The sequence below is a fragment of the Garra rufa genome, chromosome 10 (assembly GCF_049309525.1).
Source record: "Garra rufa chromosome 10, GarRuf1.0, whole genome shotgun sequence".
NCBI lineage: Eukaryota > Metazoa > Chordata > Actinopteri > Cypriniformes > Cyprinidae > Garra > Garra rufa.
The window spans coordinates 38,231,981-38,257,014 of NC_133370.1; the positions used below are offsets into that span (position 1 = coordinate 38,231,981).

A 25,034-nucleotide genomic window follows, 5' to 3' on the forward strand; every position below is an offset into this window, starting at 1 on the left:
ATGACTTCCGCCGCCTCAACGAAGTCTCCGAATTCGACGGCTATCCCATGCCTCGGGTTGACGAGCTGTTGGACCGCCTGGGGAGGGCCCGGTACATTTCCACCCTGGACCTGACCAAGGGATACTGGCAAGTACCACTCACATCCTCTGCTAAACCAAAAACTGCTTTTTCCACCCCTAGTGGCCACTGGCAGTACCGGACCCTCCCCTTCGGCCTGCACGGAGCGCCTGCCACATTTCAGCGCATGATGGACATCATTCTGAGGCCCCACCAAGCTTACGCGGTGGCCTATCTAGATGACATCGTCATCCATTCCGAGGCATGGGACGAACATCTGGAACGTCTGCGGAGGGTGCTCTCGGAGCTCCGGCGGGCTGGACTAACCGCCAACCCCCGCAAATGCCACCTAGCGCTTTCAGAGGCGAAGTACCTGGGCTTCCAGGTCGGCCGTGGGCTCATCCGGCCCCAAGATAAGAAGGTGGAGGCGATCCGTTCCGCTCCGAAGCCCCAAACGAAGTCCCAGGTACGAGCCTTTTTGGGGTTGGTGGGGTATTATCGCTGTTTTATCCCCAACTTCTCCTCTTTAGCCGCCCCCCTGACAGACCTGACCAGGAAGGGGCAGCCAGAGAAGATCTGTTGGACGACAGCCACGGAGGAGGCCTTCGCCCGGCTCAAGACGGCCCTCTCCTCATCGCCGGTGCTCCGTGCTCCCGACTTCGGCTGGCCCTTCCTGCTGCAGACGGATGCCTCCGATACCGGACTGGGAGCCGTCCTGTCCCAGATCCAGGAAGGTGAGGAGCACCCCATCATTTCCATCAGCAGGAAGCTGTCCAAGGCAGAACAGAACTACGCCGCCGTCGAGAAGGAGGCCCTGGCCATCAAGTGGGCAGTCCTGGAGCTGCGCTACTACCTTCTCGGCCGTAAGTTCACCCTGGTGACCGACCATGCCCCCCTACAGTGGATGGCCCGGGCCAACGATACCAACGGCAGGGTGACCCGCTGGTTCCTCGCGCTCCAGGACTTCCACTTTGAGGTACGACATCGGACCGGGGCCGCCAACGCCGATGGACTCTCGCGGATGTGGACAGCTTTTGCAGGTCTGTCAGGGGTCATTCCCCACCCACCCCTCATTTCACCCCTAGTGTCTGCTCTCGTTCCCAGGACTAGGACGACGCTTGGGGGGGGGGGGATGTGACGAGTCTCTCTGGGCTCATCAGCGTCGCCCTGGCAACCAACGCAGCACACCTGCACGTCCTCATCACGGGCTGATCGGTCACAGCTGCCGATCATCAGCAAGTGGCTTTAAAAGCCACCACCGCTCACACTTAGACAGACGACTGTTCGTCATGCTGAACGTACTGGCACTAATCCTTTGTTTCTCCTCTCCCCGAAGGCAGCGAGTGACCGACAGCCCGATTGAGCACGCCTGGACACCCACCTTCACGAGCACGAGGACTTCATAAGGAGCACCAGCCACGAAAGCACCACGAACTTTAATTCCCCCTTCACTTCAACACGTACTTCTTCTAATAAATCCACCCTCCGGGGCTTTTGCTCACTATCCACCTTGTTGTGTGTTTTCTCCCCCGTGACAATATATATATATATAATATATATATATATATATATATATATATATATATATATATATATATATATTATGATTTTGTAGTCATAGACTCACACATTTGTACAAACGTAAAAAGGACATTTTATATCTGAGAAACTAATAATAATTGTTGATCGTGTTAAACATCCATTCAAGCATCGTCCTAGCATCGTGAGACATTTAGATGCAGTGAAATTAAACGTACTTTATAATGTTTCACTTGCTGTAGTCAGGAATTATAGTTGGCAAAAAGTCTTAACTGGTAAAATGTGTGCACACTCTGTCACAGTAACAACTAACAAGTAGGCTAATAAAAGAAAAAAACTTACTCATGTAAATATCTCCTCTGCTGGATCGTGCCCTATCTCACATAATCTCTTTTTGTTTTCTTTATTTTGCAAAATCACAATGTTTTTTTGTTTTTGTGAGTATATACAAATAAAAGTAGACCCTTTACAGATTTGATTGATGTACTGCTTTTATCTGTACAATCAGAAATGACAGAGTAATTGAAGTTCCTTTTGGGAAACTGCCACAAAACGCGTATGTGCGTTTGTCGACCCCAGGGGGTTAATTGCCCAGTTGGTACAGTTCTGGAATTCTTACAGGCCCGTCTTTCCACCGGGCTGACTCACTCCACCCTGAAGGTGTATGTGGCGGCCATAGCTGCTTACCACACCCCTCTCTGTGGCATTTCAGTGGGCAGACACCCCCTTGTTACACGTTTCCTCCGCGGTGCGATGAGGTTGAGACGTCCAGCACGCTCTCGCATCCCTCCTTGGGACCTGGCTGTGGTGCTTGAGGCTCTGTGTAAACCTCCATTTGAGCCTATAGAAGAGGTCTCCGACCGTCTTCTCACTCTAAAAACTGCCTTTCTGCTAGCTATTACCTCCCTCAAGAGGGTTGGGGATCTTCAGGCCCTCTCAGTGGCCCCTTCCTTTTTAGACTTTGCACCCGGTATGGCCAAAGCTTTTCTGTACCCCCGGGTGGGGTACCTTCCAAAGGCCAAAGGTCCCCACAGTAGCACCACGGCCTGTCATGCTGCAGGCCTTTCATCCTCCTCCCTTTCGGGAGCCCGACCAGGCGAAGCTTAATTGTATGTGTCCAGTGCGAGCACAGTACGTCCAAAGCCCTGCTCTGTGTGAAGCAGGAGGAAAGAATAAGGGCGAAAGTAGCCCGAGTGAAATGAGCGGCCTCAGCCCACTCGTGGAAGGGCGAAAGTAGCCCAGAGTGATTGCTGCTATTCCAACAGGAAAGTGCGGCCTCAGCCGTCTTATAAGAAGGGCGAAAGTAGCCCGAGTGCACAATGGACGGAGGGATGAGTGCTCCTCCTGGCAAGAAGAAACCGCAGAACGGGCTTCCACACCAGAGAGGGGCAAGGATCTGCCAGAGGAGGATGGAGAAAGGGGCTCGCCCGTCTCCAAACTCGATAGCAGATCCATCTGCGATCCCCACGAATGCAAACGCCGCTCTGCCTCAGCAGAAGCGGGGCCCGATCCGTGGGGAAAGCTAGTGAGGGCTCCTTCCTCAAAAAGAGCCCTCCGGGAGCGAAGCGTGCGGAGAGGAAGCCGCAAACAATGCACATAGTCAGCCTCCTCAAAGGCTGACTGGACATGCCTCGCTCCCAAACAAGCAACACATAGCGAGTGTGTGTCCTCTGCCGTGATGTATCTTTGGCAGGGAGGAACACACTGTTTGTACTGCTTGCGATCGCCCATTTTTATTTCTTTCCTATATAACTCAGTACTCAAATAAAATTAGAGCAAACTGGCTCTGAAAAACAGCACTGAGGGACAGACAATACACAGAGCGGGACTGAAAGACAGAAGCTGCCGGCTGCATTCACCGCATGTGCTTTATAGCTTCCTGGTTCCTGACGTCACCCCGTCCGTGACGTCACACGCGCTTTCCTATTGGACGGATTATACACGTGATCAGAGCGTGGTCATGCTGGGGGCGTTCCCAAAGCGTTCCGGCGCAGCTCGACGTTCCCGAAGGGGATCCAAAAATAATTTTTAGTGAGACTTTTTAAATTAACTCAACAATTTTAATGATACTGAATAAAAAAAATACAAACCAATAAAATAAACACGTTTACTGAAAGTAAAGCAGAAAATATATTAATATTAAATATCAATCAATTATTTTTTATTTAGTTCTATGCAACAGAATGAGATTTAACTTTTTTCTTTTCTTTTTTTTTTTAATTATCCAAATAAGGTATAGTCCTATAAAGCTTTTACTATCAGAGTATGTGAGTAGAGCATAGCGTCATGAGAGGGTAGGGTCATTTTACCAGCGTTGCCCAGTACAGCTATAGGCGTACTACACCATGTTACAGCACAGCAGCACTATTGCAAACAGGAACAAATATGCTAAATAGAAATTTTCTGATGGCACATTATTTGAGCGGACATTGCTTTTCCGGTGAGCTACACAAGTGAAGCGTTAGCATGGGCTGTGAGCAATTCAATATAACATAAATTCATAGTGCAGAATATTGTGCAGAGCGTCACATCATGCAGTGATGGCAGCTAAAGGGAGAGTAAAACCTGCATGCTGAACATTGCTGGGCAGTGTGGTATGCCATATATTTACGGAGCTGAACCGACATGAATTTTGTCAGATAATTTTTAGTCGAAATATTAAGTATCTCTAGAATTTACCACAATGGCAAAAGAAACAATGGCTGTTTTGAATCACTTTTATGCTTTTCTGAGGTCAAAAAGTGGTGCTGTAGCATTTTTCTATAACTCTATTTCTATAACTCTCTATTCTCTAACTCTCTCATAGTTAATCACCTCAAAAAACCACTGAAGAACAATGCTTTTGGGAAGCACACCACTGGACACCTAATTGTCTGTCACTTCATACAGTGTGGGAAAGCCACTCTGCGCTGCATATGTGTGTGTTGCATGCTTTTGTGTTTTAGTAACTTAAAAAACAGTTATTAATCAAGTCAAGACACCTTTATTTATATAGTCTGTAATACAGTTTGTTTCAAAGCAGCTTTACAGTGATAAGAAAATAATAATTCAATGAGAATTAATTTCTGCTGTAAAGCAGCTCTAAAAAGACAATAGTAAACAGTCTTTATTTAGCTGAAATAATTTTATTGTTGATTCAATTCAGTTCAATAATTGCGTCCATCAATTATAGAAAAAATTTCATTAAATCAGCTCTGGAGAAAACAGTAAAATCATCATCCAGCAAATAGTGTTTGTTCAGTCAAGGTAATTATATTGCCAAATTGTCTGTAAGTGTCCCCAACTAAGCAACCCAATAGGCAACAGTGCCAAGGAACCAAAACTCCATCTGTGACAGAAATAGAGAGGGAAAAACCTTGGGAGAAACCAGGCTTCTCTTCTGCTCAGATGAGCAAACGTGTTAGTTTAATTCTAGGCTGCATGACAAGTCAGAAATAAGGATTCATCTGAAGATTTTAGATCATGCAATAAAAAGAGAAAAAAGCAGCTAAAAATTTAATTATTGTTTTTTGGCTGAAAGAGAACAAGGTCAAAACAGACAAAAATGTATGTCTAAATTAAAAACAAACAAACATTTATTTTACTTGAAAGTATGAACTGTTAGGCATTATAGTCTTATGTATTCTATATTGAAAAGGTTATTAAAGTGCTTCAGGTAGAGACCAAACACTACCAAGTACATTTAAACAGTATACTCATGCGACTTTTAGGATGTGTTTTGGTTTGTAGCTTCACCAAACATTAATAAACTATATTAGATCACATATGTATTTAGAGTGGGTGTTCTCAATTCAAATTAGCCTAAACACAACATAACACTTGATAGATCTTAAGGTAATTAAATTAGAGTGGCATTACATACTGCTTTCCTAAAGTCATACGGCATTCGATCGTGCAACATTGACAATGATGATGATAATGATTATGCAATGTTTTCCAATGTTATTTGAAAAAGTCAAGAAGTTTAACCTGTAGAAATGTCTCGGTTACATATGTAACCCTCGTTCCCTGAAGGCGGGAACGGAGATGTCACGTCGGAGGCCGACGAATTGGAATTGGGATATCGTCTAGAGAGACCAATCCTCTTTGTGTGAAAACTAAATGAGCCAATGCACATTGGCATGCATGATTGCATTCAGCTGTCGCTGCTCACATCATGAGTATAATTAGACATCTGGTGCAATGCATAGACAGGATTTCGCTGAGGAGCCGGGCCGGGCCGGCCGCACAGCGGTGGTACAGCAGCTGAGGCGACGGGACGTGACGTCTCCGTTCCCTCCTTCAGGGAATGAGGGTTACATATGTAACCGAGACGTTCCCTCTCAGTCGGTCTCTCGACGTCACGTCGTTCCGCAGCGTCAGGAGCTGGGGAAGGAGGACTCGACAGGGTCAACTTTATGGACACTCTGGAGAAGGTAGCAAGCCGACCTGAGCCAGTGCCACTCTGTGTTTCTACCCGTTTGAGGTGAGAACACAGGAGGAGACTGGCTCTACACGAAGGCTATAAAATCTAGCGAACGTGTTAGGGGACGCCCAGCCAGCAGCTCTACAGATGTCAGATAGTGAGGCGCCGCGAGCGAGCGCCCAGGAGGATGCAACACTTCTAGTTGAGTGAGCTCTCAGCCTGAGCGGGCAAGGCACGCCCTGGGCTTGGTAAGCCAGGGCGATGGCATCCACTATCCAGTGGGCCATCCTCTGCTTGGAGACGGCATTCCCCTTCTGTCGTCCGCCGTGACAAATGAAGAGCTGATCTGAGGTCCTGAAGCTTTGCGTCCGGTCAACGTAGCATCTTAATGCTCGGACGGGACAAAGCAAAGCTAGGGCTGGGCCTGCCTCCTCCAGGGGCAGCGCTTGCAGGCTCACCACCTGATCCCTAAAGGGAGTAGTGGGAACCTTGGGCACGTAGCCAGGCCGGGGCCTCAGGGTTACCTGGGAATCTGCCGGCCTGAACTGAAGGCACGAATCGTCGACCGAAAAAGCTTGCAGGTCCCCTACCCTCTTGATGGAGGCCAGTGCAGGAGCAGAGTCTTCATAGATAGATACTTCAGCTTAACTGATTGCAGAGGCTCAAAGGGGACCCGCTGTAGCGCTGTAAGCACCAGAGTCAGGTCCCAAGAGGGTAGGGAGGGGGGCCTAGGGGGATTTAACCTCCTGGCTCCCCTAAGAAACCTGATGACCAGGTCATGTTTACCCACTGACATCCCCTCAATGGGGTCATGATTTGCAGATATGGCGGCTACATAGACCTTAAGGGTGGAGGGAGACAGCCTACGCTCCAACCCTTGCTGCAAAAAGGTAAGCACGACTCTGATCGGGTATCTTCGGGGGTCCTCATTTTGAGAAAGAGCCCAATCGACGAACAGGTTCCACTTCAAGGCGTAAGCATGTCTCGTGGATACAGCTCTCGCCGAAGTGATGGTGTCCACCACACTTTGGGGTAGATCACCTAGAACCTCCGCGTCCCGTCCAGGGACCAGACATGTAGTTTCCAGAGGTCTGGACGCGGGTGCCATAAGGTGCCCCGTCTCTGAGTCAGTAGATCCTTCCTCAGAGGAATTCGCCAAGGAGGGGCTGTCACGAGGAGCATTAGTTCTGAAAACCAGGTCCGAGTGGGCCAGTAGGGTGCTACTAGCAGGACCTGCTCCTCGTCCTCCCTGATCTTGCACAGTGTCTGAGCGAGAAGGCTCACTGGGGGAAACGCATATTTGCGCAGACCCCGCGGCCAGCTGCATGCCAGGGCGTCCGTGCAGAGTGTTCCCTCGGTCAGGGAGTAAAACAACTGGCAGTGGGACGTTTCCAGAGAAGCGAACAGGTCTACCTGAGCCTCCCCGAAGCGTCTCCAAATCAGCTGGACAGTCTGGGGATGGAGTCTCCACTCTCCGGGAAGCGCAGCTCGTGAGAGCTCGTCGGCTGCACGGTTGAGCAAGCCCGGAATATGAATGGCACGAAGCGACCTCAGATGCTTCTGACTCCAGAGGAGGAGAGAACGGGCGAGCTGCGACGGGAGCGTAGACCACCTTGTCGGTTGATGTACACAACGGTCGCAGTGTTGTCCGTACGGACCAGCACGTGTTTGCCTCGAAGACGCCCTTTGAGACGGTTCAAGGCAAGGCGTACTGCTAGCAGCTCCAGGCAGTTGATGTACCAGTGTAGCTGGGGGCTCGTCCAAACCCCCGACACTGCCTGCCCATTGTACGTGGCCCCCCAACCGGTGGTGGAGGCATCCGTGTGTACCACAGCATGCCTGGAGACCTGTTCTAAGGGGTCTCCTGCCCGAAGAAAAGCTAGGTTTGACCACGGGGTGAAGGTTACGCGACAGGCCGAGGTTACTTTGACCCGGAGAGTGCCGCTCTGCCACGCTCTCCTCGGGACTTGGCCACGAAGCCAGTGCTGAAGTGGTCTCATATGGAGCAGTCCAAGCGGTATAACTGCCGTAGCTGCTGCCATATGCCTCAGGAGCCTCTGAAATCGTTTCAGTGGGACCACTTTTCTGCTCTTGAACGTATTCAAGCAGTTCAGCACCGACTGAGCACGCTCTTGTGTGAGGCAAGCTGTTTGGCTGACCGAGTCCAGTTCCACACCAAGAAAAGAGATCCTCTGCATAGGAGAGAGTTTGCTCTTTTTCCAGTTGACCCGAAGGCCCAAGCGGGCGAGGTGTGCCAACACCAGGTCCCTGTGTTCGCATAACTGCTCTCGAGTCTGTGCTAGTATCAGCCAGTCGTCGAGGTAGTTGAGGATACGAATGCCCTGTTCTTTGAGGGGAACAAGGGGCGCCTCCGCGACTTTCGTGAAGACACGGGGCGAGAGGGACAGCCCGAAGGGCAGGACCTTGTACTGATATGCTCTGCCTTCGAACGCAAACCGCAGAAATGGTCTGTGGCGCGGAAGGATCGAAACATGAATGTACGCGTCCTTCAGGTCGATCGCTGCGAACCAATCCTGGGGACGAACATATCTGAGGATGTGTTTTTGTGTGAGCATCTTGAAAGGTAGCTTGTTGAGAGCTCGATTCAAGACGCGCAGGTCCAGGATCGGACGTAATCCCCCGCTTTTCTTGGGTACTATGAAGTAAGGGCTGTAAAACCCTGACTTCATATTGGCTGGAGGGACCGGCTCTATTGCCTCCTTCGCCAGCAAGGTAGCAATCTCTGCACGCAGGACAGGGGCATCTGCTACTTTCACTGTGGTGAAGTGGATGCCCCTGAACCGGGGAGGACGCCAGGCGAACTGAATCGCGTAGCCGAGTCTGATGGTTCGGAGGAGCCAACAAGACGGACTGGGGAGCTCTCTCCAGGCTCCCAGCCAACGTACTAGAGGGACCCGCGGAACCACCGGGGGGGGGGGCAGCGAACTGGAATGCAGGGACCCCACTCGGGCGTCTCTGTGCCGGTCCGAAGCGGGGTCAGTGTGTCTGTGTGTAGTGTGTGTGAGACATTTACCTGCCTTCTGGCAGCTGGTGCGTGAGTAGTCCATTCTATAACACTCTCCAACCGCCCAGCGCCGTTTGCTGGCGGGAGGGGAGAGGGAGTGAAGCCCGGGGATGACCCGTGCAACACCTGCTGTCCCCTCTGGGGACCCAGAGATAGTGGAAATTGCTCTTTTATTGAAAATTTGGGTTTCACCGGCCATGAGGCCGTTGATGGGTTTCTTAAAAGAAACAAAGGGAACAAAAGATTCTCCGCCCGGCCCTCCTCCGGGGGAGGGAGTGGTGCGTTCACCACCTCCCGAAGAGCAGCTTCCTCCATCTGTGGGTCGCCCGTCTCAGGGACACTTGTTCTTGCGTTTCCCACTGGTCTTGGTGGGAGCCTGGACGGGCGGGGCGGGTGCCCTGCGACCGGCTCCACGGCGGCGCTGTGAAGGCTGCTGCGCTGGCTGCTGTGGAGCGGGGGCGGAAGCAGGGGGCCACCCTCGGCGACGAGCAGACCGAGGTGCCGCCGGTAGCTGGGTGGAGGCAGCAGCGGGAGCACGCCGGGGCAGGATATGACTGATAGCCTCAGTCTGCTTCTGTGCGGCAGAAAACTGCTGGGCAAAGTTTTCCACCGAGTCGCCGAATAGGCCTGTCTGGGACACGAGGCATTCAGGAACCTGATCTTATCGGCTTCCCTCATGTGTCGGCCAGACACAGCCAGAGATGGCGTTCCTAGACCACCATCGTGGACATCGCACGACCCAGAGACCGCGCCGTAACCTTCGTTGCTCGTAGCGCGAGGTCCGTTGCGATACGAAGCTCACGTAGAACTTCCGGGTCGTGACCACCCTCATATAGGTCCTTCAGTGCCTGGGCCTGATGGACCTGTAATAACGCCATGGCGTGTAAGGCGGAACCAGCAGCCCCACAAGCCGTGTAGGCACTGCCGATCAAAGCCGACGAGTGCCTACAGGCCCGGGAGGGGAGCAACGGATTGCCCCACCAAGTGGAAGCGGCGCCGGGACACAATTGCATCGCCACCGCACGCTCCACCGGCGGGACAGCCGTGTACCCCCGTGCTGGTCCGTCATCAAGGGTGGTGAGGGAGGATGTGCCACTGGAGCGGTTTCTGGCAGTAAAAGTCCACGTCCCAGTGAGCTCATCATGCACTTCCGGGAAGAAAGGCACTGGGGTGGGGCACTGAGAACCAGCGTGGGCCACCCCGAGATACCAGTCGTCCAACCGAGAAGGATCGGGACGTGATGGAGGGTTCCATTCAAGCCCTACCTTCTCTGCGGCCCGGGCAAGCATAGCCATCATCTCGGGGTCGGTATCCGGCACCGCTGACCGCCCAGCGGACGGCAGCGATCCGGAATCATCCTCCCCCGAGAAGTCTGGCTCACCCCCCGATGCAGTGATTGACATCCGGTCGTCAGGGGGAGCCCCAAAAGTAATGGGCGGCATCTCACGAGGAGGTCCTGTCCACTCTTCTGGGAGTTCTGGATGGAACGGAGTGTTGGTGGAAGGAGGAACCCCCGACGGATTATCCGCCGGGGAATTCCTCACCGTCACCATCAGACCAGTCAGCCCTCTGCCAGGGGGGAACGGTAGATCTGGGCAGAGGAACTTTGCAGGAAGCGGAGTCTGGTCCGCAGCTCCGTGATGGACATGCCGCCGCAATGACAGCATGACTCATCCACAAACGCTGCCTGAGCGTGCTCAATGCCCAGACACGTCAGACAGCGGTCGTGACCATCACATGGCGCCAGGTAACGACCGCATCCAGAAACGCACGGGTGAAATGGCATTGTGTTTCAAATGCTTCGTCTTTAAAAAGACGTTCACCCGTGGCACTCTTTTAGAAACTGCTCTTAAAGTGCTGAAGCGCACAGGGGAGATGGCCGCCGCGACACAGAAGGCGGGTAGTGCAGTCCTTAACTGTGTGCTTTTCCACCCACAGATGACCACCACCGCTGACGCGCCATGCCGCCAACACAGCAGGAGAGTGCTCTATCTTCTTTTTAGAGTTGCTTTGTTGCTCGTCCGTCATTCACAGGCATTGCACCAGCTGTCTATTTATGCTCACGCTGTGATCAGCGACAGCTGAATGCAATCATGCATGCCAATGTGCATTGGCTCGTTTAGTTTACACACGAAGAGGATTGGTCTCTCTAGGCGATATCCCAATTCCAATTCGTCGGCCTCCGACATGACGTCGAGAGACCGACTGAGAGGGAACTGGATCTCAGGTATGGTGGGCGGGTTTAGTAAATAAAGACAATGAGTAAAGACAAATCAGTTTTACAGAGGGAGTGTGCTCCGATCGGACTGAGCACTCAGATTGACAGCTCTTGCATTTACCAATTGCCATAGAATATAAGTACAACTGGAAGATCCGCACTCATTTACCAGGATCTTATTACTGCTAAGTCTTTGTGTGGTTATACATGCAAGTCATTCTAATGTTAATGTTTATTAGAGAGATCATTGCCATTTATGCAGGAATTTTCATCTTTTTCACATTGTCTCATTTGATTTGGTAGACCAGCCATCAATCTAAATGGGCCAGTGCACGATTTTCAAAGCAATCGCATCACAGATGTTTTCACACTGCATGACTATCTGGGGTAGCATTCTGTCGCTGCTGTGTTCACACTGCACGATGGATCGGCGACAGGGGGTTTCACACTGCATGACTTTACAATAGGAAGAATCGCCGACAACTTTGTCCCGGTCCGCAAACTACGTCTCACAACCAAACACACGCGAGAAGTGACATGGAAACAACGCGAGGTCAGGCGTGCAAGTTCTCATGTGAGACTGGGATTATTATAAAAAAAATGGTAGCCCGCAAGAAGCTTGTCATACAAATAGCATGTGCACTCATTTGCAGCGAAAAGAAAAGAAGCCGAAGCTATTCTTGTTGATACTGTGGTCTATACCTTTGTAACTCCTCCCCCAACTTCCCGCTGGCCTGGATGTTGCTGTCTCATTGGCTGTAGGTAATCGCCGATGTGATTTTCAGTCACATCACCTTTCACACGGCATGATTTTGAATCGCTGACAGGTCCAGATATTTAGCATGCCAAATATCTCACGGGTGTCGGTGACACGTCGGCGATTCTCTCAGATGGCGTCTTTGATAGTTCACACTGTGTGATTGTCACTCACGTGAACGAGCACCGATTTGCCTGTGATTTCGGGCATTTGTCGGCGATTTCTCAAAACCTGTCGGCGAGTCAAAATCGGGGCTAAAATCATGCAGTCTGAACTCGGCATTATGTAACCTCACCACTGGATCCAGTCACTGTCTTCCACTGAAGTTGCTTTCATCAGTTCTGTTGTCTGCATGTGACTCTCTGATTTTAATTCTATTTCTATTCCAGTATAAAAGCTGTTGTCGGTTTATCAAGATATGATGGATGAACTCATGACTCTATTGGACTGTAGGGGACTGTCAAATGTGATAAAACTCTCCAAATGACATCAAGACTTACTGTAATTAAATATGGTTGTCAATTCAAAGCACTGGCAGTGTAAATATAGCCATTAAGTATTAATCCTATCCTATCCTACTCGTTCATGCACTTTCATTGTGGCTATACTGTGGCTTAACCTAGAATAGTTAAGCATAGATGATTTAACCTAGAATGGAGAGTGTTTAGATAAGATATAAAAAATGAAGCGCAAATTGTGTCCATATTGACCACTGACCACTACCCAGAATACTCTAGCAACCTCCTAGCAATGTCTTTGTGACTCCAAAACACTCTAAAAATCACATAACAACAACATGCTAAAGGGACATTCATAACACCCTAGAAATTGCATGCCAGTTGCCACCACCAACAACACCCTAACATAGAGGTGCGAATTTTGGATGTACAAGCACCACTCTAAACTCTACCACTCCACATCCTTCAAAACATACTGTTGACTCTTCTGAATGTAATGGTTTGAATATACTAACTGCAATTTGTGGTTTGAACCAGTCTCTTTATATAGCTTTTATCAAGTCTCATTTTGATTCTGAATCAGCAAGATCCTAAAACCATCCTTTTATGCTTGTTGAAATGGTGATCAGCAGAAATGCAGATGTTGCTGTCTTGACTTACGGTTAGATACTATATCTGTCACAAGGACGGACTGAGACGAGCGGATCCATTCGCAGCATTTATTAGATAAGACAAAACAAAACAAACACACAGGGGCAGGCAGAAATCGTAGTCAAAACACAGGCAGAAAGGTAGGGGCTGGCAGCGAGAATCAAACACGGGAGGGAGTCCAGGAATCAAACACGGGAAAACAAACACGGGAAGAAATGCTCAGAAATGCAGCTGGGGCAATACAAGACTACGCCAAGAGCTAGGTGTGAGAGTGGTTTATATGCAGTCCTAGAAATGAGGTGCAGGTGTGAGCGGTAATCAGTGCAGTGAGAAACAAGGAGCAGGTGAATGCAGTGATTAGTGCAGTGGCTTGTGGGGAATAAAGTCCATGATGTGTAGTGCAAGAGTTTATGATGACAGGACGACTCAATTCGTGACAGAGCCCCCCCCCCAAGGAGCGGCTTCCAGACGCTCTAACCACATAATGAAACCGGAGGGTGGTGGAGCGGAGGCGGAACAGGGGGAGGGATGGAGGGCCAGGTCCATGTGGGGGTAATGGAGCTATGGACTGAGGCGGGACCAGCGGAGGGAGAAGCCATGGTGGAGGAAGGGTTGGCTCCTCCATGGGGCCGACCGACGGAGGTGGAGACGGTGGAGCCCGAGGCGGAACCGGAGAGTCGATGGTCCTGGGCGACACAGAGGATCTGGAGGGCCAAGGTGGAACCCGAGGATCTGGAGGGCCAAGGCGGAACCCAAGGCTCTGGCGACCAAGGCGGAGATGGAGGTCCGGAGGTACACGGCGGAGCTGGAGCGACAGAGGACCGAGGCTGTGCCCGCGGGAGAGAGGAGGTCCACAGAGACGGTAGGACGGAGCGACGAGGCGCAGCCGGAGGAGTAGAGTCCAGAGGTGAAGGTGGGGCGACGACCAACCAGGGCGGAGCCGGAGGGACGATGGAGCCCGGTGGAGCTGGTGGACCGACGGCCGACAGCGGAGACGAGGGAGCAGAGAGCCGGGGTGGAGCCGCAGGGTCGGAGGGCCGAGGCGGAGTCCAGGACTCTGAGGCTGGAGGCGATGGTGAGGGATCCTCCAGCCAGGACACCGATGGAGACTGGCAGACCCACGGCAACTCCTCTGCACCGAAGGTGGATTGAAGGTGAGCTGAGGGACTGTCAGGAGACAGAGGTGGTGGGACTGGAGCAGTAGGGAGGGTGGGTGGGAAATTAGACAGTCCATACATGGCCTCTGTGGCCAGAACAGGGCAGACAGGAATCTCAGGAAGGCTGGGCGGAACCAGCATAGGCTCTGGACGACTGGACGGAACCAGCGGAGGCTCTGGGAGGCCGGGCAGAACCAGCGGAGACTCTGGGAGGCCGGGCGGAACAAGCGGAGACTCTGGGAGGCCGGGCGGCACCAGCGGAGACTCTGGGAGGCCGGGCGGCACCAGCGGAGACTCTGGACGGCCGAGCGGAACCAGCGGAGACTCTGGATGGCCGGGCGGAACCAGCGGAGACTCTGGACGGCGGGGCAGAACCAGTGGAGACTCTGGGAGGCTGGACGGAGCCATCTTGGCCGGGGAATCAGGCTTGGCGGCCATCTTGGCCGGGAACTCAGGAACGGCGGCCATCTTGGCCGGGGACTCAGGAACGGCGGCCATCTTGGCCGGGGACTCAGGAACGGTGACCATCTTGGCCGGGAACTCAGGAACATCAGCGGCCATCGTGTGTGCAGACTCTGGCGTGGCAGCCATCTTGCGTAGTGGCTCTGAGCTGGAGTTTATTGTGGGAACATTGTTGTCCTCTTCTTTGATTCCCACAGTAAAAGGAGAGCCACTCATTCACAGAGCAATGTCAATGTAAATTTGTAAAGTCCAGTTAGGTGCAAACATGGGCATGAGTGAAGCCAATGGCTCTAAGAGTTCTCCACGGAAGAAAATCATCAGGCAAGCCTCATCCATAGTAGACTGATTTGCCAATTCAATAAAGTCCATTGCATACTCCTCAACAGACCGTTCACCTTGTTTGAGACGCATGATCTGTACTGTTGAATTCGTGCTGGAACCGGATGACACCATACTAGCTGCTGGATCCTTGTAGTGGCAAAGTCTTCTGTCACAAGGACGGACTGAGACGAGCGGAACCATTCGCAGCATTTATTAGATAAGACAAAACAAAACAAACACACAGGGGCAGGCAGAAATCGTAGTCAAAACACAGGCAGAAAGGTCGGGGCTGGCAGCGAGAATCAAACACGGGAGGGAGTCCAGGAATCAAACACGGGAAAACAAACACGGGAAGAAACGCTCAGAAATGCAGCCGGGGCAATACAAGACTACGCCAAGAGCTAGGTGTGAGAGTGGTTTATATGCAGTCCTAGAAATGAGGTGCAGGTGTGAGCGGTAATCAGTGCAGTGAGAAACAAGGAGCAGGTGAATGCAGTGATTAGTGCAGTGGCTTGTGGGGAATGAAGTCCATGATGTGTAGTGCAAGAGTTTATGATGACTGGACGACTCAATTCATGACAATATCAGTGCATTTGGTCAGCTGAGGTTAATTATGTGCCCAGATCTAAGCATCCTACTCCCACTTCTTTATAGTCTTTCAGTGACTGAGGAAAAAAGGAACACAGCGTTCATCCTGCTTGATTAATTACCTCTTTGTTTTGATATGCTTCATCCAACAACTGAATGTGCTGTTGTCATTAAAATAAATAATAATGCAACACTGTCAGCAGGTTTCCTCCAGTGTAGACACAGTACTTGAGTTTTGGCTGTGCATGTCTGTGTAAAAGGAGTAGATCTACTGCAAGCTGCTTTTTTTCTGAAGTTAAGCAAACTTTAGAAGAGTTCAGAAAATATGATATACCAGCTGCATACAGATAGACCAAAGGACAGACAACAAAGAAATTGCAGAGAAGCATGTAAAGGCATGTCAGTCACCGAGACAGATCTCTCAAGACAGTTCAGTCACCCTTGTTAGATGTGATGTCATATCAAAACTTCTGTCCTGCTTTGTTGCACAACTTTTATCTGGTGTCTAAAGAATTGCATAATCTGATAGATTAGTCTGACTGAGCAGTGTGATTGTAGTAGGTTTTAAACTGACTAGACCAGTATGCAATTAAGCAATCTGACATGAAACAGAGTGTTGATGTAATGAACATCAGAATGATTTAATCACAGGCACTTCATATATAGCATTTCTTTAAACAGTTTAATACTGAGCAGTAACAAAGTATATCACTAACCCTGTGTACACTTTCAAGTAGCTGTACTTTAGTATGCTTCACTTTTACTTCACTACATTATAAATCATATTATCTAACTTCTTACTCTGCTGAATCTTGTTGTTCTGATGTGAAAAAAATCGGTATCCCCTACAGCAATGCATGATTTGTAAACATATCATTCTTTTGACCTTTTTTTTTTTGTTTGTTTAAATAAAACTGAATGGTTTAGTTGTGAATTTGACATTAAATAGGAAGTCAGTGATTCAGTCAGAGCAAGCCTCAGTCTCAATTGAGTGAATACTTCTTGTTCAAGCTTGGAGTAATATAATCAGAGATTCTCAGTGTGCTGACTCATAATAATTCATAATGTCTGACTTACTAACCAAGTAACCAGGCCATGGATAGATTTTTTATTAGCCCAGGGATTCCCAAACTGTTTTTCAGATGAACTCCAATAACCTACCATACATACTTGAAGTTAGTCATTTATTAATTTTACAGCATATTTGCATGCTCATGGTTGTCTGATGGTCACCTGCAGGTAAACAAATAAAGGTGTTTTGATTGTATTTATTTTAAAATGATTTAATGTAATTAATTTTTAGCTTTCCATCAACTCACAAACCCCCTGTGTGCTCTTGCAAACCCAGATTTGAGAAACCCTTCTTTAGCCAGTCAGAATTAAGGCTTTCAAGATGCTTTCTGCTTGTCAATCATTTTGTGAGCTCACCGCAGGCAGTCCACATATGGAAGGCTGAGAGTGTAACACATGAACTTAGCAACTAAGTCTGTTGGAAGTTATAGACTAGAACTGACAGTTAATGCTGCAGTCTGTAACTTTTTCGGTTAAACATTTTTGAGCAAGTACATAACCAGCCAGTGTTCAAAACTATCGCCTTATCTTAGCCCGATTCACAACAGTTAGCTAATTATAATGTTTTCTAATTTGAGTGGTGCAGGTAGGTTTTCGTGGGAAATTCAAGCATGCCACTGTGCCATTATATCATGTCTGTAAACATAAAGAAGGAATCCCGGCTAGTAGCTATATCACGTGTGAGGATGCTGCAGATGCCAGATAGTTTATAGCCTTTTTTTCACAGTGGGTGGAATAATTTAATTTATCATTTTGATTGCAGATTGTATTCCAAAAATGTGCACAAGTTTTAAATGTGCATCTGATTGCAGTTAGCCTACGTGGGATTGCACGAATTTTGTATTTTAAAGAAAACTGGTCCTAAACAAGAATGATTTGCTTTTTGGGCTAAAAGAATTTCACACTGCATACACATAGTTAAAGGGATTGTTCACCCAAAAATGAAAATTTGATGTTTATCTGCTTGCCCACAGGGCATCCAAGATGTAGGTGACTTTGTTTCTTCAGTAGAACACAAACAAAGATTTTTAACTCAAACTGTTGCAGTCTGTCAGTCATATAATGGCAGTCAATGGTTACCAAATTTTTAAGAGTAAAAAAAAACATACACAGACAAAACCAAATTAAACCATGCAACTTGTGATGATACACTGAGATCTTAAGACACAAAACGATTGGTCTGTGCAAAAAACTGAACAGTATTTATATCATTATTTACCTTTGATTTATCGCAAGGTTCTACTGTCCTGAGCATGTTCACCCAGCTCCATAGAGCTAAACGTTCCGTCGGATCAGAGGTAAATAATGATATAAATACTGTTCAGTTTCTTGCACAGATCGATTGTTATGTGTCTCAAGACCTTAATGTATCGTCACAAGCTGCAGGGTTTAATTTGGTTTTGTCTGTGTATTTTTTTTACTCTTAAAGATTTGGTAACCATTGACTGCCATTATATGACTGACAGACTGCAACAGTTTGAGTTAAAAAATCTTTGTTTGTGTTCTACTGAAGAAACAAAGTCACCTACATCTTGAATGCCTTGGGGGTAAGCAGATAAACATCAAATTTTCATTTTGGGGTGAACTATCCCTTTAAGCAATGCTGATGTTGTTAACATGAACAATTTTAAAACAAAATATAACAGTAATAATAATTTGCTAGTTTGATTTGATATGATCTAACCGATTATTAGATTTAATCACCATTGTAGCGTTCTTCCTCAGTTGGTCAAAACAAACATTTTAGACTTGTTACTTACTCTTTTAGATGACAATATCCGGTGAAAATTCTTATGTAGGCCATATATTCCAAGACATAGGCTAGAATCTGTGATTCCTAAGTACAGTGAATATCCACACCAGTGTGGTGACTGACAGCTACACATATACTGTACCTCAAAACATTAGATTCATCCGCGCTGGAGCCATGCCAGAGCACATCCCATGCATGGAAAGATAATTCCGCAATTTTTGGCGACAAAGAGGCAAAACTTACGGACTGCAGATTTAAATAACATACAATAAATAGCATTCAGTTATTCAGCATTTTTTATTCAGAGATGTTTCTATAGTAGAGTTGTTTTTCAGGTCACTGGTCTTTTTTTTTTGGCATGAAATGTTGGTCATGCAGAGTGTTCCATGCCACTCAAATTCTGATTGGTGCAAATCTATCAGTGTACTACATGAAGGACTGAGTGATGTTTCTGGATATTCATCACACTCCAGTCGATGAAGAAAGATTCTCCTGTATGTCATTTTCAGTCTTCAATTCCTCCCAGCCCGTAACTATGGAAACTGTGAGTTGAGGCGAGTTGAAGACTAAAAATGCTGTACAGATACAAGTAACATTTCTTGAGCAGCAACATCCATCAGAGAATGCGGGAACAGAACATCTCCGGTGAGTCCGGCCCTGCGTTTTCTTCCATAGTGTCTGATGACTGTGAGTCGAATATCTGCTAGCTGAATGTATGGACATGACTTAAGCTTTTGATTTTCACATAGTTTTCACTAACTGTTGAATTACTGTAATCTTTTGTATCAGACCAGCATAGTTTTGCTCCTGATAAAACATTTGCATTCCATTTACGACTGATTTATGACACTTAGAAAGTGATGAGCCATCACTATTTAATATCACTTTAGCGCAGTTTTGAAATAGTTTTTAACATCTGAAATTTTATTAGACCAAGTTAAGTAGCATATTAGCATATGCTGTCATATTAAATGGTGGATGACAGCTGTTGCTGGAGAGGAATGCTAAATTATTTCCTCTAAACTCATTTTAAGTAATGCAAGTTATATTAAATTGCAAATTGAAGATTGCATAACTCATCTGAGCACACAGAGATAATTGCATGTATAAATTCCCATTTTTTTCCTGAAACTTCCACAACCACTGAAGCATATTTTTCCACTTGAATGTTTTCTTGCCATATTAATCTGATGAAATAAATAAATTAGTAGTATTATATATTTGTTTCTTTGAGACTGTTAACTACTCTTTATTTGTATAAATATGAAATTAGAAACCATACCATAAAGTTATTTTGCAGTTTTAAGTTTGGTCTCAATAGTCACTGAAAAGAAAGTGGAAGCAATCAAATACCATACCACTTCAAAATAAATAAATACACAGTTTATGAACAATGAATTGATCCTTTACCCTGACTGAATGTCAGCATTTAAGCAGTTGATAGCTACTTTTTGGTGTTTGTGTTCCGTTCTATGTTATGATTTGGAAAACCATCAACTTTAACATTTGTGACCCTGGACCACAAAACCAGTCTTAAGTCGCTGGGGTATATTTGTAGTAATAGCCAAAAATACATAGTATGGGTCAAAATTATAGATTTTTCTTTTATGCCAAAAATCATTAGGAAATTAAGTAAAGATCATGTTCCATGAAGATTTTTTGTAAAATTCCTACTGTAAACATATCAAAATGTAATTTTTGATTAGTAATATGCATTGTTAAGAGCTCAATTTGGACAAATTTAAAGGTGATTTTCTTAGTATTTCGATTTTTTTGCACCCTCAGATTCCAGATTTTCAAATAGTTGTATCTCGGCCAAATGTCGTCCTATCCTAACAAACCATACATCAATGGAAAGCTTATTTATTGAGCTTTCATATGATGTATACATCTCAGTTTTGTAAAATTTAACCTTATGACTGGTTTTGTGGTCCAGGGTCACATTTCTCAACAGCTCATTCCAAATAATATATACATATACATATACAGTACATATACAGCTGAAGTCAAAAGTTTCACCTTGCAGAATCTGCAAAATATTATTTGTTTTTACTAAAATAAGAGGGGTCATACAAACTAGTTTTAAAGTTTGCATACACATGATTCTTAATACTGTGTTGTTACCTAAATGATCCACAGCTGTTTTATTTTGTTTAGTGCTAGTTGTTCAGGAGTCTCTTGTTTGTCTTGAACAGTTAAGCTGCCCACTGTTCTTCAGAAAAAATCCTTTAGGTCCCACAAATTCTTTGTATTTAAACTCTTTCCAACAATGACTGTTTGATTTTGAGATCCATCTTTTCAGGACAGACAAGGGACTTATAAACAACTATCACTAAACAAAAGCAACAATAAAAAAATAATAATCAGGTAACAACACATTAATAAGAATCAAGTGTATGTAAACTTTTGAACAGGGTTATTTTTATAAATTCAACTATTATTTGCTCTTGTGGACTATATGTAAATGTCTTTCATGTTAAATATCTTATTCATGTCAGTTCTACATAAAAAACATGCATTTTGTATGATCCCTCTTATTTTGGTAAAATTTTTAACATTTTGCAGATTCTGCAAGGTGTATGCAAACTTTTGACTTCAACTGTATATATACATACAGTATGAGATCTTGAAATCAAAAGTGATTTATCCATGCAAATGTTTTTATTTATTTATTTATTTAATTATTTTTATTCTTATGCCCTTGAAATATTTAATCCCTCTCACAATGTCATCTCTTCTCTGATTATGTGTGCACCAGCAACCTGTCAGTCACATCGTATTGCAGCAATTAGCAAATAACAATGATCCAACGAATCAGTCAGTTCTTGATAGAGACAATCAAGTCCTGCCCAACATTGGTTTGAGAAGCCGTTTGACTTAGATATTCATCTCATTATGAAAAAGACAAGATGATTACAGTTTCCTCTTCCTCTGTATGGAAGCATATGTCTGCCACCAAGTAAAATAATAAATAAATTGGAGATATGAAGTATAATGTAAGAAATAAATTTACATTACCATATTTAAAGTTACAGTTATTCAATTACTTACAATTATAAGGGACAAATTGCAATTGTGAGATATAAAGTCAATTATTTTACTTTCAAAAGGCTTTTACTTTTACTTTTGTTCCACAGAAGGACCACTGTCAGTGTAAAAGGGCATAGCAGACCTGGTGTTGCTTGCGCATGTGGTGTGAAAAAGGCCTCAGGCTTTTCTGACCAGACAAAGATAAATGTGAAAGTCTATGACCCAATCAGAACGGATATGAATCAGTGATGTTCAGTGATATCCCATTCCACTTTAAAAATGACTAGGTCAGATCCTTGCTAGGTTATAACACACCAAACAACCTGACAATTTTCTCACAGAGAGAAAACAACAGAGGTTGATCATTAAATTATAACAAGCTAGGAGGGGTGGTAAAAGCTCTCTGAATTTTATGTAGGGGATTTTTTACCTTTGTACATAAAATGAAGTGCATGCTTTTCTTTCTAATGAAATGCAATTCTAGGTGGTTATAACTTCCCACACCCCTGTCTGGTTGTGCATGGTTCTCCTTTATCATGTACTGTGAATCATCTTTGTGTGTAAACATTGCACCCTTCCATTTCTTGGGGAAATGTAGTTGACTATAAGTATACTTTGCAGAATGTGTATACTAAGTACACTACGTTTTCTTAAGGGAAGTAACATCACAAATCTGACTGTGTCTTTCATTTGAAAGAGCACAATGATAGTCAAGACTACTATTAACAGATGTTTGTAGTGTTGCAGGTGCATGGTCTGAATTTTGGTTTTTGTCTAAAAAAGAATTTTATTAAGAGCATTTAAAGTTTTTTTTTTTTTTTTAACTTGTACCACACTTCAAATTTTCACACTTTTAAACTTTAGTCCTTTCATTGTCTTGGTTATATTGTTTATCTTTATTAAAATGTCATATGTTTTGATTTCTGCAGTCTTCCAGATTAATTGCGTATCTATTTGTTATGTTACATAAAAATAGGCCTATTGATTGATACAGCACCATTAAATGACAAGTCTGGTTTGTGCTTTATTATGCCTGATTATTACTGTCATTTCACTGCGTATTTATGTCATTTACCTTTTTTACCATTACCAATGACCTTTTCTCCCTCTTTCTCTCACTGTCTTTTTTTTTTTTTTTTTTAGCTCTGCTCTAAATGGAACGGACACAATTATTTTAGATTACTCTCAGACATTTAATGATTACAGCCATGACAATTATTGAGCCAGTGTACATTATCAGCAATTATTCAATTTCAAATTGTATAATTGTTCTGCTTAGAGGTAAAAGTAAAATATCATTAACTGAGAATTTGATACCATTTAGAAATGGTACTGATGATGAATTTGAAAAGGACAGCAGACTCTTTGCAAATGGCAGGACAGATAATGGTGATGTTTGGATAAGAGAAGGACCCTTTTCTAATCAAAATTTCTAAATGAGCTGTAATTGTTGTCTAAGGCCAGCAATGGTTGCTAGCAGGGGGGGAATGAATCATTAGTGGCATGCAGCACTTATGAAGTGCAGGTGCTGAAATGAATGTGGATGTTTTCATTTGCAAGGTCGTATGAAATCAAAGCATTGTGAGAAACTGAAACTATTAAACCACAAACTTACTGTGGTGTTTTGTACAATTTTCCAACAAATGATGCTTATGCTCTCTGAAGTATTGAGTTTTTATAAAGCACACAAAAAAAGTTTGTATTAAATTTAAATCATAAAATCAACACAATAAAGGTTTAGAATTTTAAGGGCTTAATTACTAATGTATATACAGTATTTTTTCTCTTCAGTTTGACACATTTGACGTGCAGTCAAAACAGACACTCACAATGTAGAAAGCATGTCAACAAGTGAATTAAAGCGAAAAGAACCCAATGCATGGTTCCTGCAAACTGATAAGTGCATGTGTTAAATATATTTCAGCAATGTTGATCTAATGCCTTTTATTTGTTTGTTTGGGTTTATCTGTGTTAGTTCTACAGGTGTTTCAGAGCTCTTTTCAACTGTGACAAACCCCAGCGAGGTTCCAGTCTGAAAAGTACTTCAAAGGTAACTAAACCAGTTCGGCCTGGACGGCGCACAGACAACTTTACTTTTGTGGTTGCTTCAGTGGGAGCCACAGCGGTGCCCAACCAGGCAAACCCAGCAGAGGATGGTCCTCTATCAACAGATAATGCCAAACCTGCAGTGGTCTCCCTTGTGGCCCATTATAATGGTTGAGAAATATTCGGTTTCAAAAAATGGTGACACTTGAAGAAACTTTTCACACAAAATGAGGGAAATGCAGTGTGAGACTTGGAGGATTTTACAGGTATATTACGTATAAGTACTATAACAAACGGGAGAATGAAGGAATCCTGAGGGAGGCTGATTTGTGGAATTTATTTTTGTGTTCTATATGTGTCTGCTATCCAAGGACAGGGTGTTATATTCTTGCGGTAATTTGGAGCTAGCAGTTCTTAATTTTCTTTGAAATGTTCTCAGATTCTGCAGGTGTTGAGATGACTATTTTTGTAGACCTATCCAAAAGGTCTGCTGAGAAAATAAGATCATTCTCAGTACAGTAAACAACAGCTCTCAAGCATGTTTTCAAAAAACACTCTTTTGTAATAATCCTGAAGAGAAAACAATGTTTGTATCAATGTACAACTTGTCCATTTTTGAATGATATTAAAATTAAAGTGTTTTTCTACATCTATTCTTTTTGTTCTTAAGGGAAGCTGGCTTTTAAACCTTGCAAGCACTGTTAATTTGTGGCCTGTGAATGTAATTTTCAGTTTCTAAGTTACATTTTTTTTTCCTCAAGCCTAATTAAGTATGGACTGGTATTTGCTCCTAGTTAATGCTCCCCTTATTTGTTTAAATGTTTTAAAATTGCATACACATACACTTAAAAATAAATGTTCTTTATTGGCATTGATGGTTCCATGAAGAACCTCCAACATCCATGGAACATTTCAAATGTAGAAAAGGTTCTTTAGATTTTTAAAATGTTCTTCAAAACCTTTCACTGAAAGGTTTTTTGGGGAACCAAAAATTGTTCTTCTATGGCATCACTGCAAAAACCTCCTTTTGAAACCTTTTTTGTTAAAGGAGTAGTTCACTTACAGAACAAAAATTTACAGATAATGTACTCAACCCCTTGTCATCCAAGATGTTCATGTCTTTCTTCAGTCATAAGGAAATGAGTTATTTTCTAAAAATATAATTTATATAAATTTTAAACTCAAATGCTCATCTTGTCTAGCTCTGTCAGGGTTCAGGTAAAAGATGAGAGCGAGGACTCAATGCAGGAGATGGGCCTTTTATTTTCAATAAAAAGTAAAACAAACAACAACAACAACAACCCCGAGGGGGAAAAAGCTGGCTGGCTGGCAACACAGCTGGGCTGGATGAGGTAGGGCTGGACAGGACACGAATGACGAACTCACGCAGGACTGCAAACACAAGAATAAATAGGGAGCAAATGAAGCAGGTAACGAGGGAAACACAGGTGGGGCAAATTAACCAATAATCAGGAAACAAGATGGGTGGGGTCAA

At 45.2% G+C, this 25,034-nt stretch overlaps 1 protein-coding gene across 1 annotated transcript in view; it reads left to right on the forward strand.

The window, feature by feature from the left end:
- Nucleotides 1-24,135, forward strand: part of tmtopsa (teleost multiple tissue opsin a) — a 115,346-nt gene extending 91,211 nt beyond the window's left edge. Inside the window, exon 4 of the mRNA XM_073849709.1 lies at nucleotides 23,469-24,135. Within this exon, the coding sequence (XP_073705810.1) occupies nucleotides 23,469-23,714 (246 nt within the window). The 3' untranslated portion in view covers nucleotides 23,715-24,135. The remainder of the gene's footprint in view (nucleotides 1-23,468) is intronic.
- The last annotated feature ends 899 nt before the right edge of the window (nucleotides 24,136-25,034 follow it).